This window comes from Myxocyprinus asiaticus, chromosome 39 (genome assembly GCF_019703515.2).
Source record: "Myxocyprinus asiaticus isolate MX2 ecotype Aquarium Trade chromosome 39, UBuf_Myxa_2, whole genome shotgun sequence".
NCBI classification, from domain to species: domain Eukaryota; kingdom Metazoa; phylum Chordata; class Actinopteri; order Cypriniformes; family Catostomidae; genus Myxocyprinus; species Myxocyprinus asiaticus.
Genome location: NC_059382.1, coordinates 12,232,361 through 12,244,396, shown reverse-complemented (window position 1 = coordinate 12,244,396; position 12,036 = coordinate 12,232,361). Strand labels below are relative to the sequence as shown.

At 39.2% G+C, this 12,036-nt stretch overlaps 1 protein-coding gene across 5 annotated transcripts in view; it reads right to left on the bottom strand.

Moving 5' to 3' along the window:
- The window catches only part of LOC127430221 (neurofibromin-like), a 174,288-nt gene that overhangs the window by 98,861 nt on the left and 63,391 nt on the right, over positions 1-12,036 (bottom strand). For all 5 annotated transcript variants that reach the window (XM_051679820.1, XM_051679821.1, XM_051679826.1 and 2 more), the window contains exon 29: positions 10,665-10,800. In XM_051679820.1, the coding sequence (XP_051535780.1) occupies positions 10,665-10,800 (136 nt within the window). The remainder of the gene's footprint in view (positions 1-10,664; positions 10,801-12,036) is intronic.

Genomic DNA, 12,036 nt, shown 5'->3' with positions numbered 1-12,036 from the left:
ATTAGTGTACATTTTGTTATTAATATTATTGGTTTAATAGTAACATTTAAAAAACAATATTGCCTCATTAAGTAGCTTCAATGTAGCTAGCTACTTTTTGATAGTAACTTGTAGTGTAGCTAACTACTTTTTCAAAAGAGCAGCTTGACTATAGCTTAACTACTTAAAATTATGAGTAGCTTGAAGCTTGTCAAACTACAGTTTCAAAGTAGCTTCCCCAACACTGCAAGTCCATAATTTTGATACAAATCTGCTTTTTCCCCACTGTTTACGTTCACTTTAAACATAACTCACTGTGTTTACACGAATACCTCACCAAGACGAGCATTTTGGTGGTATTTTTAAATGTATTTGACCATTCAGGAGCGTATCTGCATTACCCAGAGCGCTCCCGGAGCACATGCGTATGTAAAGCACACATACATGAGCTGCCTGTCAGTCAAACAGCGCTCAGCTATTACTAGATCACTCTCTGGATTATTTTCAAAAGCAGAATAAGAATATGTAAAAGGAGCCTTGTAATAAGTGACACAAGCTAAGGCTACATCACAAATATAACCGGTTATTTTTTCGCTATTAACATTTTAAACAGGCTACTGTCAGGTCGGACCAGTAAAGTGCATTCAGAAAGTATTCAGACCCATTCATTTTTTTCACATTTTGTTATATTGCAGCCTTATGCTAAAATGCTTTAAATTATTTATTTTATTTCACATTAATCTACACTCCATTCCCCATAATGACAAAGCAAAAACCTGATTTTTGATAACTTTGCAAATTTATTAAAAAGAAAAAACTGAAATATCACATTGACATACAGTTAAAGTCAGAAGTGTACATACACTTAGGTTGAAGTCATTAAAACTTTTTTTTTTTTTTTTAACCACTCCACAGATTTAATATTAGAAAACTATAGTTTTGGCAAGTCGTTTAGGACATCTACTTTGTGCTTGACAAGTAATTTTTCCAACAATTGTTTAAAGACAGACTGTTTCACTTTTAATTGACTATATCACAATTCCAGTGGGTCAGAAGTTTACATACACTAAGTTAACTGTGCCTTTAAGCAGCTTGGAAAATTCCACAAAATGATGTCAAGCCTTTAGGCAATTAGCCAGTTAGCTTCTGATAGGAGGTGTAATAAATTTGAGGTGTAACCTGTGGATGTATTTTAAGGCCTACCTTCAAACTCAGTGCCTCTTTCCTGGACATCATGGGAAAATAAAAAGAAATCAGCCAAGACCTAAAAAAAAACCTCCACAAGTCTGGTTCATTCTTGGGAGTAATTTCCAAACACCTGAAGGTACCACGTTCATCTGTACAAACAATAGTACGCAAGTATAAACACCATGGGACCACGCAGCCATCATACCGCTCAGGTAGTCTCCTAGAGATGAATGTAGTTTGGTGCGAAAAGTGAAAATAAATCCCAGAACAAAAGCAAAAGACCTTGTGATAATGCTGGATGAAACAGGTAGACTAGTATCTATATCCACAGTAAAACGAGTCCTATATCGAAATAACCTGAAAGGCTGCTCAGCAAGGAAATAGCCACTGCTCCAAAACAGCCATAAAAAAGCCAGACTACAGTTTGCAAGTGCACATGGAGACAAAGATCTTACATTTTGGAGAAATGTCCTCTGGTCTAATGAAACAAATATTGAACTGTTTGGCCATAATGGCCATCTTTATGTTTGGAGGAAAAAGGGTGAGGCTTGCAAGTCGAAGAACACCACCCCAACCGTGAAGCATGAGGGTGGCAGCATCATGTTGCGGGGGTGCTTTGCTGCAGGAGGGATTGGTGCGCTTCACAAAATAGATGGCATAATGAGAAAGGAAATTTATGTGGATATATTGAAGCAACATCTCAAGACATCAGCCAGGAAGTTAAAGCCTGGTTGCAAATGGGTCTTCCAAATGGACAATGACCCCAAGTATACCTCCAAAGTTGTGGCAAAATGGCTTAAGGACAACAAAGTCAAGGTATTGGAGTGGCCATCACAAAGCCCTGACCTCAATCCAATAGAAAATTTGTGGGGAGAACTGAACAAGCATGTGCGAGCAAGGAGGCCAACAAACCTGACTCCATTACACCAGTTCTGTCTGGAGGAATGGGCCAAAATTTCAGCAACTTACTGTGAGAAGCGTGTGGAAGGCTACCCAAAACATTTACCCCGAGTTAAACAATTTAAAAGCAATACTACCAAATACTAACAAAGTGTATGTAAACTCCTGACCCACTGGAAATGTGATGAAAGAAATAAAAGCTGAAATAAATCATTCTCTCTACTATTATTCCGACATTTCACATTCTTAAAATAAAGTAGTGATCCTAACTGACCTAAGACAGGAAATGTTTTCTACAATTAAATGTCAGGAATTGTGAAAAACTGAGTTTAAATGTATTTGGCCAAGGTGTATGTAAACTTCTGACTTCAACTAAGTATTCAGACCCTTAACTCAGTACTTAGTTGAAGCACCTTTGGCAGCGATTACAGCCTCAAGTATTTTTGGGTATGATGCGACAAGCTTTGCACACTTGGATTTGGGGATTTTCTGCAATTCTTCTCTGCAGATCCTCTCAAACTTTATCAGGTTGGATGGGGACTGTCGGTGGACAGCCATTTTCATGTCTCTACAGAGATGTTCAATTTGGTTCAAGTCCGGGCTTTGGCTGGGCCACTCGAGGACATTCACAGAGTTGTACCTAAGCCACTCTTGTGTTGTCTTGGCTGTGTGCTTAGGGTCATTGTCCTGTTGGAAGGTGAACCTTTGGCCCAGTCTGAGGTCCTGAGCGCTCTGGACCAGGTTTTCATTAAGGATATCTCTGTATTTAGCTGCATTCAGCTTTCCTTCAACCCTGACCAGTCAACCAGTCCCTGCCGCTGAAAGACACCCCACAGCATGATGCTACCACCACCACACTTCAGTTGAAATGGTACTGCGCAGGTGATGTGCGTTGCCTGGTTTCCTCCAGACATGATGCTTGGAATTGAGGCTCAACAGTTAAATCTTCACTTCATCAGACCACAGAAACTTGTTTCTCACAGTCTGAGAGTCCTTTAGGTGCTTTTTTTGCAAATTCCAAGCATGCTTTCAAGTGTCTTGCACTGAGGAGATGCTTCCATCTGGCCACTCTGCCATAAAGCCCAGATCGGTGGAGTATTGCAGTGATGGTTATCCTTCTGCAAGTTTCTCCCATCTCCACACATGATCTCTGGAGCTCAACCAGAGTGACCATCAGGTTCTTGGTCACCTCTCTTACCAAGGCCCTTCTCCCCTGATTGCTCAGTTTGGGCGGGCAGCCAGCTCTAGGAAGTTGTTCCAAACTTCTTCCATTTAAGAATTATGGAGGCCACTGTGCACTTGGGAACCTTCAGAGCAGCCAAAAAAAGTTTTGTAGCCTTCTTCAGATCTGTGCCTTGACACAATCCTGTCTCTGAGCTCTGCAAGCAGTTCCTTTGACCTTATGGCTTGGTTTTTGCTCTGATATGCATTTTCAGCTGTGCGACATTATATAGACAGCAGTGTGCCTTTCCAAATCATGTCCAATCAATTAAATTCCACAGCTGGACTCCAATCAAAGTGTAGAAACATCTCAAAAGATGATCCAGAGAAATGGGATGCACCCGAGCTAAATTTCAAGTGTCAAAGCAAAGGGTCTGAATACTTGTGTCAATGTGATATTTCAGTTTTTTTATTTTTAAGAAATCTGCAAAGTTACCAAAAATCTGGTTTTTGCTTTGTCATTATGGGGTATGGAGTATAGATTGATGTGATAAAAAATACAAATTTAAAGCATTTTAGCATAAGGCTGCAACATAACAAAATGCAGAAAAAATTAAGGGGTCTGAAAATTTCTGAATGCACTATAAAATTCTCTTTAATTTGCACCTTCAAAAATCCACTTGTCTGAAAAAGTGAAAAAGCATCAATATCAAGCCATGTGCTTGTTTTTTTCTTTTCTTACCGTGTTACTGACTGTTTACTTGTCTTGAATAAATCCTTGATAATTTCAAACTATGATTTATCAAATTAGTTGGTATTTTGTAAGTGGTATCAAAATTGGTACTGAGAATCATCAAATTGCTTTCATATGTAAGCAAAATGAACATCATAACTGAAATATACCCAAATTAATCATATTGAAATTGGAAACAATTTGAATAGATATCTTTAATAACTAGATTAGCTTGTTTATCTAAATTCCCCACTCATTATCTTGAAAAATTATGTTTTGTAATATTTTTTATGTATAAACTTCAGAATCAGAGCTGTGTATAGATTGACTGGGGTACATTCATGACTTGTAGTCTTTGATGTTAAATGATTTGTTTCACAATTCACAGCTGCCAGCAGCAGCAAAACGATATGAAAACAGAGATCTGACTTTTTGACCCCCAGGCTCCCAGCTGTCTAAGACTACTTTCAAAGACCCACAACCCATAACACCCTACCAAGAAATAAAAATAAAATAATTAACCACGATTAATTTTGTTATTCAATACGTTTCAGGAACTGCTTGTTTATGTTTTTTATTTATTTATTTTTTTATCTTAACTTTTCTAAAAAAAAGAAAATTAGCATTACAATTAAGTCAGATTAATTGCTATTGCCTACAACATATTTCAAATAATTTAATTCATTTAAAAGCCCCCTTGGTTGATATCTGAGGCCCCTGGTTGAGAGCAACTGCCCTATTCCAAGTCCAAATGCGTGCCATTATTTCCATATTTTATGAAAATTACTGACACGGTCATTAAAATTCATTATAATGTTACAATAAAGCAAATTACAGGGCAACTAATTTTCACAAACATTTAGGTTCTCTCATTTTCAAAGACATTTTCATTACTGGAAAAATGCAATACAAAATACCAGGTTTTCCAGGACACATAGGAACCCAGAATTTGTTAGCTAAACTGAAATTTTAATGCATTTAAAATTAAGCAGATTATGATTTTTGTCATTTGCAATCATTCTGTGGCACACTACATTTCAGCAAACATACCGGATACATGTGATGCAGGATCGGCCTCCAACTTTCTACATATCTCTACTTAAGCACCAAGTTTATGTGGAATGTCACTTAATTTATACAGGCCCAGCAATATTGAAAATATGTAGTATTTTGATTCAGTCGTAATCAATTTTTACTTTAAAATCCATAATCACATTTTCCCATTCAAATGTGAATGGGTGCAATGTAGTAGTGATGTAAAAAACTTTAATGGCAACTACATAGGTAACGTTTGTCAAACCAGACCTTTTTCTTGGCTTGACAACACCTTGTCTAAATGTTAATCTAGTTTTAAAAGGTTGAAGGTTGATGTTTATACAGACATTACAATATAGCTTGCTAGCTAGATTGTTAGAGAAAGAGCAACTTAAAGCAGATCAAAGGCCTTTTGTGGGTTTGTTTACATTTTAAATTTTTGACAGTTGGAGTTTGAATTAACAAGCATTCCATTGGCCAATTTGTATATTCTGTCAACGCAAGTCTATGGGATTTTTCAGATTTTGATCGTCCCGCTGTGCGAAAACCACAAGTCTGATCAGTTAGAAAAGATATAGCATACTTTTCCAGAACAGTCTGAAGCTCTGTACCAAGTAGGTTTCCCACGGTGTACAGTGTTACTGGTTTTACTCGGTACAAGGGACAACAGCGTGAAATGTTATACCAGGTAAAAGGGGGAAAAATTATGGAAATTCCAATATCAATACAATAGCCTAACGAATAAAATAGCCTTAAACAAAGAATAGTTCTCTAATGAAGAGTTTAAGACACATGATAAATGAACATAAATAATGCACTGAAAGCCAGATGTTCTTTATCAACGTATCAAATTACACAGGCAGCAAAGTACGCCCACTGACAGAAGACAGGTAGCGAATATAATGAGCATGGTGGTAAACTGTAAGACGTCTCAGATTCTGAATGACACAAGAAATGCTGTTAGACACACATACAGGCACTTCAAGAAACACTTTATTATATTTTTAAGAACAGATGAGAGAAAAGCCGCCTATACGCATGTCTGACTCGCTATTTGTTTGGAGGCATGCAGTCTTGTGGAACACGCGTATTTAAAAGGTTCTCACTCTTTCTTTGTTTCAGTCTTCTGAACATTTTTTGCAAGAATAGTATCATCTATGAGAATGCTGCAAATGACCTCAGACCATCTCAGTTCAGGAGGTGCTCTGAGTTCAATTTGCTTACACAGAGCAGTTCGTTGTGAGCGCAACTCTGCAGGGTCACTTTATATATAGCCTATACATCTGTGATTAAATTATAAAATAATACAAAAACACATTCACCTCGAAACATGATTTATATTTCAGTGATTATTATCATTATAAATATTATGTTTACATTTATAATTGTTTTTTCATCTTAATGTGTATTAATAATTTTCCGCCTGTTGTCATAGACGGATTGCGTGACGGTAAATGGAAAGGTGGTTGTTTTTTTTTGTTTTTTACCACTTGATTTTTCGTTTCGTTTGAAGAGCAATTTGAATTTAGAAATGTCTTTGGTTTAAGTTTTTTGTTTTTTAAATAAATGAATTTAATTTTCAATGCAAAATCACTAAATCAAGAATATTCACCGATCCCACAGCCAGGGGGTTGACTATGTAATCTGATATTGTGAAATAGATTTTTTTTTTTTTTATATAAAAACGTGAAAATATTTCTTGCATATCGCCCAGTCCGAGGAGGGAACAAAACTAATTTATTCACACAATTCAAAGTCATTCCCTTCCAAAACAGCTAAACTGGGTCATGGGATGAAAGGTAATAAAACACCAACATTAAACCTGCAACAACCCACAATAAGTGATGCATTTGCCCGGACAACAAAATATCCGACCGGTAGCCCATGATGGAGAGAATACACGGATGAAGTAGGTTAGTTGCCAAAGAGATGCTACCCTTCACAACTGTTGAAAAGCCATCTTTCAATAAGTTGAACAACACATTTTAACTGCACTCCATTTTTGTCAGTTTCATAAAATATAAAATATAAAAAATAAAGTTTAAAGTTTGAAATCAAGCTGCCTTGCATTACTGTGTAAGCTATTGTTTAATGAAAATTACCTCATAGTACCACTTAGCATCCAACCAACGGTACTACCAGTGTTAGTCGGTTTGAACATGAACACCGCATCGGTGTGAAAATTATGATACAAGAATCAGAATCAGAATCAGCTTTATTGCCAAGTGTTCTCACGTTCACAAGGAATTTTTTTGGTGAAAGGAGAAACAAGTGCACACAGAACATTACAGTGAGACACAGTAATGAAAATACTACTAATGAGAATATAAAACAAGGTAAGAGTATAAACAGACATTCAAATAATAGGACATAACAGAATGGTGTATATACATGTGCAAGAGGTAATGTATGTTCAAGGTAGGGGTATGTACAGTTATTGAATGAAATATGTGAATTTACATATGAACTTGAGATATGCATTTACATTATTGCACTACGGGGGTGTCCAGAGGCAGTTAGTTTTCATGTGGAAAATGGCCTGAGGGTAAAAACTGTTCTTAAGCCTGGATGTCCTGGTGCTGAGTGCTCTGTAGCACCGGCCAGAGTGCAACAGTTCAAAGAGGGAGTGGGCAGTGTGTGTGGGGTCCTGAGTGATTCTAGCTACACGTTTCCTCACTCTGAAGACGTACAGGTCTTGGAGGGTGGGGAGGGGGGCACCAATAATCCTCTCAACAGTCCTGACTGTCTGTTGTAGTTTCCTTCTGGCTGATTTGGTGGCTGAACCAAACCAGATAGTTATAGATGTACACAGGACAGACTCAATGACAGCCGAGTAGAACTGTGTCAGCAGCTCCTGTGGCAGGTTGAACTTCCTCAGCTGAGCCTTCTTCAAAATGTAGTCTATGTGGGTGTCACAGAGATGGTAAAGCCCAGGAACCTGAATGACTCCACTGGGGGGGATTTCTCCTGAAGTCCACTATCATCTCCACTGTTTTGAGAGTATTCAGCTCAAGGTTGCTGTGACCGCCTCGTCACCGTCGCGGATGAGGCCGATGACCGTGGTGTCATCTGCAAACTTCAGGAGCTTGACCGTGGGGTCATTTGTGTACAGAGAGAAGAGCAGTGGAGAGAGAACACATCCCTAAGGAGCACCAGTGCTAATTGTGAGGGTCCCGGATGTGAGTTTCTCCAGTCTCACTTGCTGCTGCCTATCTGTCAGAAAGATGGTGTTCCATCGACAGATTGGGGTGGGCACGGAGAACTGGGTCAGTTTGGTTGAGAGAAGATCAGATATATTGGTATTGAAGGCTGAACTGAAGTCCACAAATATGATCCTTGCATAAGTCCCAGGCCTGTTGAGGTGTTACAGGATAATGCAGTCCCATATTGGCAACATCATCCACAGACCTGTTTGCTCGGTAAGCAAACTGAAGGTGGTCCAGCAGTGGTCCAGTGATGTCCTTCAGGTAGGCCAAAACCAGTCTCTCAAACAACTTCATGACCACAGACGTGACAGCGACAGGGTCTGTAGTCATCAAGTCCTGTGATTTTGTTTTTTTTGGGGGACTGGAATGATGGTGGAGCATTTGAAGCAGCAGGGAACTTCACACTGCTCCAGTGATCTATTGAAGATCTGTGTGAAGATGGGGGTCAGTTGGTCAGTGCAGACTTTTAGACAGGAAGGTGAAACACCATCTGGGCCAGAAGCTTTCCTAGTCTTTTGTTTCCAAAAGACCCAGGACACATCCTCCTCACAGATCATAAGTGCAGATTGAGTAGCAGGAGGGGGGTTCCAGGAGGTGTTGGTGTGTGTGTGTGTGAAGTGAAGATCAGAGCAGGGGAGAGGTGTGAGAGTGGGCTTTTCAAACCTGCAGTAAAACACATTCAGTTCATCAGCCATTAGTTGACTCTCTACAGAGCGGGGGGAGATGTCTTGTATTTGGTGATGCATTTTAGGCCTTTCCACACAGATGCAGGATTGTTGGCTGAAAACAGTTTTTTCAGCTTTTCAGAGTAGCTTCTTTTAGCCACTCTGATTTCCTTAGAAAGCGTGTTCCTGGCCTGGTTGTACAATGTTTTATCCCCACTTCTGTAAGCATCCTCTTTGGCAAGACAAAGCTGTCTGAGTTTTCCTGTAAACCGTGGTTTATTGTTATTGAATGATAAAAATGTCCTAGTAGGGATGCACATATCCTCACAGAAACTGATATATGATGTCACAGTATCTGTGAGCTCGTCCAGGTCTGTGGCTGCAGCCTCAAAAACACTCCAATCAGTGCAGTCAAAGCAGACTTGTAGTTCCAGCTGTGCTTCATTGGTCCATCTCTTTACAGTTCTTACTACAGCTGATTTTAGTTTCTGCTTGTAGGTTGGGAGATGAACCAGACAGTGATCAGAGTGGGACAAAGCGATATGCATCCTTTACAGTGGTGTAGCAGTAGTCCAATATATTTCTTTCTCTGGTGGGGTATGTGATGTGTTGTTTGTATTTTGGCAGTTCACGGGTGAGGTTAGCTTTATTAAAATCTCCCAGAATAATTATAAGAGAGTCCGGGTGTTGTTTCTCCATTTCAGTGATGTGATCAGTCAGCTGTTGCAATGCTACATTCACATATGCTTGTGGCGGGATGTATACACTCACCAGAATGAACGAGGAAAACTCCCGCGGCGAGTAGAGAGGCTTACAGCTGATGAAGAGCGCCTCTAAATTAGGACAGCACATCTTCAATGCTGTTACATCTGTACACCAACCTTCATTGATGTAAAAGCATGTTACACTGCCTCTTGTTTTCCCTGATAACTCTGAACAGCTGAAAGCCCAGCAGATGAAACGTGCTGTCCGGTGGCTTCATTCAACCAGGTTTCCACGAAACACAGAGCAGTGGAGTTAGAAAAGTCCTTATTTGTTTGAGTGAGCAGAAGCAGTTCATCCGTTTGGCGGAGCGGACATTCGCCAGATGAATACATGGCAGCGGAGTCCTAAAGCCACAATGACGGAGCTTCACAAGTGTGCCGGCTCGCTTCCCTCGCGTGCGTCATTTGGATTGCTTGTAGAGCACCGCTGTGCCTCCAACTAAGATGTCTAATAAAACGTCTGAATAATCAAACATTATCAGGTATGCTCTGCCGAATATTCAGCAGTTCATCCCTGGTGAAACGGATTGGGAAAGAGTGACAATAAAACATGACAAACAAACAAAAGTAACAAAAACACTAGAGAGCTCCACACTGAAGCAGCCATCTGCAGCGGCATCTTTTCTGGGCGAGTGGCAAGATGGGCGAGTGGCAAGTTTGGTGGATGTAGCTTGAAAGTTCGTAGAATAACAGTATGTCAAGCCAACATAATTAATTATAAAACTATTAATCGTCAAAACAATAAAATAAATTAAATTATAACAGCCCTATAGGAACCTTTAAAATAATGTATATTTGTTAACAACTGTGGGATGCATGAGGAAAAAACTGATATTTAAAATGCCTGATTTATTTGTACACAGACAGGCAGCGGTGAGCAGTGGTGCAAGACAGGATAAGAACAGGTTCCCTTGTTAGAGGTGACTGAAAGACTGATCAGTGGATGCCCAAGCATGACAGACAGCCTCAGTGCATTCATTCAAAGGATGCAGTAACTGTGCTAAAGCAGGGTGGCATTAGGCAATGGATGTACCTGATACAGACAGTGGCACACGCTGCGCAGCTGAGGAGGAAACTCGCTGGAAGAGTTGATGATGGCCAGAAAGAAGCGGTCTGTGATCTGCAACAGGTTCTTCTGGTTCTCCTCCAGGTTCTCTGCTTGTTCTAGCCTAAATAAGGGATAGAGAGGTCAACAAATCCTTCAGGGAGCTATAATTCAACTGGATCGGAGACAAAAAATCCTCTGTATTTAAAAGACACATAATGTACAGCAGGGCTAGTCAACTGGCGGCCCACGGGCCAAATCCGGCCACCAATCACCTTTGTCTGGCTCTCAAACTGATTTTTGATCAAATTGTCTCGCCATCTGAAATATCAGAGCACTCTCTGTGCAAAACTCAGCGTTCTTAGTCGCGAGCCTCAGCAATCAGCGGTGAGTTTAACAACACTCATTGGCACTTGCAACAGCATTCAGTCGTCATCAGTTGTGCAGATCAGAGTGCACGTTTAAGCTTTTCTGGCGATAGTTTAGTTACACTGCTTGCTAAACATGGATCACACCGTTTAGGTGAGCATTTGATAGCGTCTTTTTCAATCAAATGTATTTATATAAAATTGCTTAGTTGTTTGGAGTGCGGTCAAATCTACAGATGTAAAAAATTATCACTACAGTTGTGACAGAAATGTTGTCAGCACATATGCACATTAGGCAACAAAAGCAATCGATTATGAAAACAGAACATTCAAAGAAATTGCACAGAAATGTGCTTTTATTCACTATTCTTGAAGTGTCAAACGATAGTGTCTCATCTGTTCAGGGTCTGTAGGGCTTGTAAAAAAGTGACAACGTAAAACTGAACCTACAAATATCCTGATTATATTTGGTTCTATACAGCTGTGAGTCAGCCCTCTCAATCACGAACAGCATTAACTCAGTTTGTTCTTCTTTTGCCAGTGATTACCTACACAAAAATCTGGCTCCATGTGCAAATTCACAGTATTTGCAGGACTCATTTTTTCCTCACTGAACAGGATGATACTTTATAGAGAAAATGGAAGAATAGACATTTTATCTCTTTTTTCCCAAAATATAAATTAAATTTAAATGCATACTTAAGTAAACATGACATATTTATATGACCATTGTTTTCATTTGTGGGTTGATATTGTGAGAGGGCTTTAGCAGGTCTAAAAGTTTCTCATCAGTTTTAATAATTTGTAAACAATAGCCCTAAAATGTAAAAATTTTTATTATGTTTTGTTTTTTCAAAGTAAACTTGATCAAAAATGATTTGTTAGTTAAGAGTACAAGTCATGTTTGTACTTAAGCCAGATCTTATGAAGGAATTTATGGCCAGACCTTAAATTATTATTCAACATACAGTATACCCTGTGACTATTTTAAT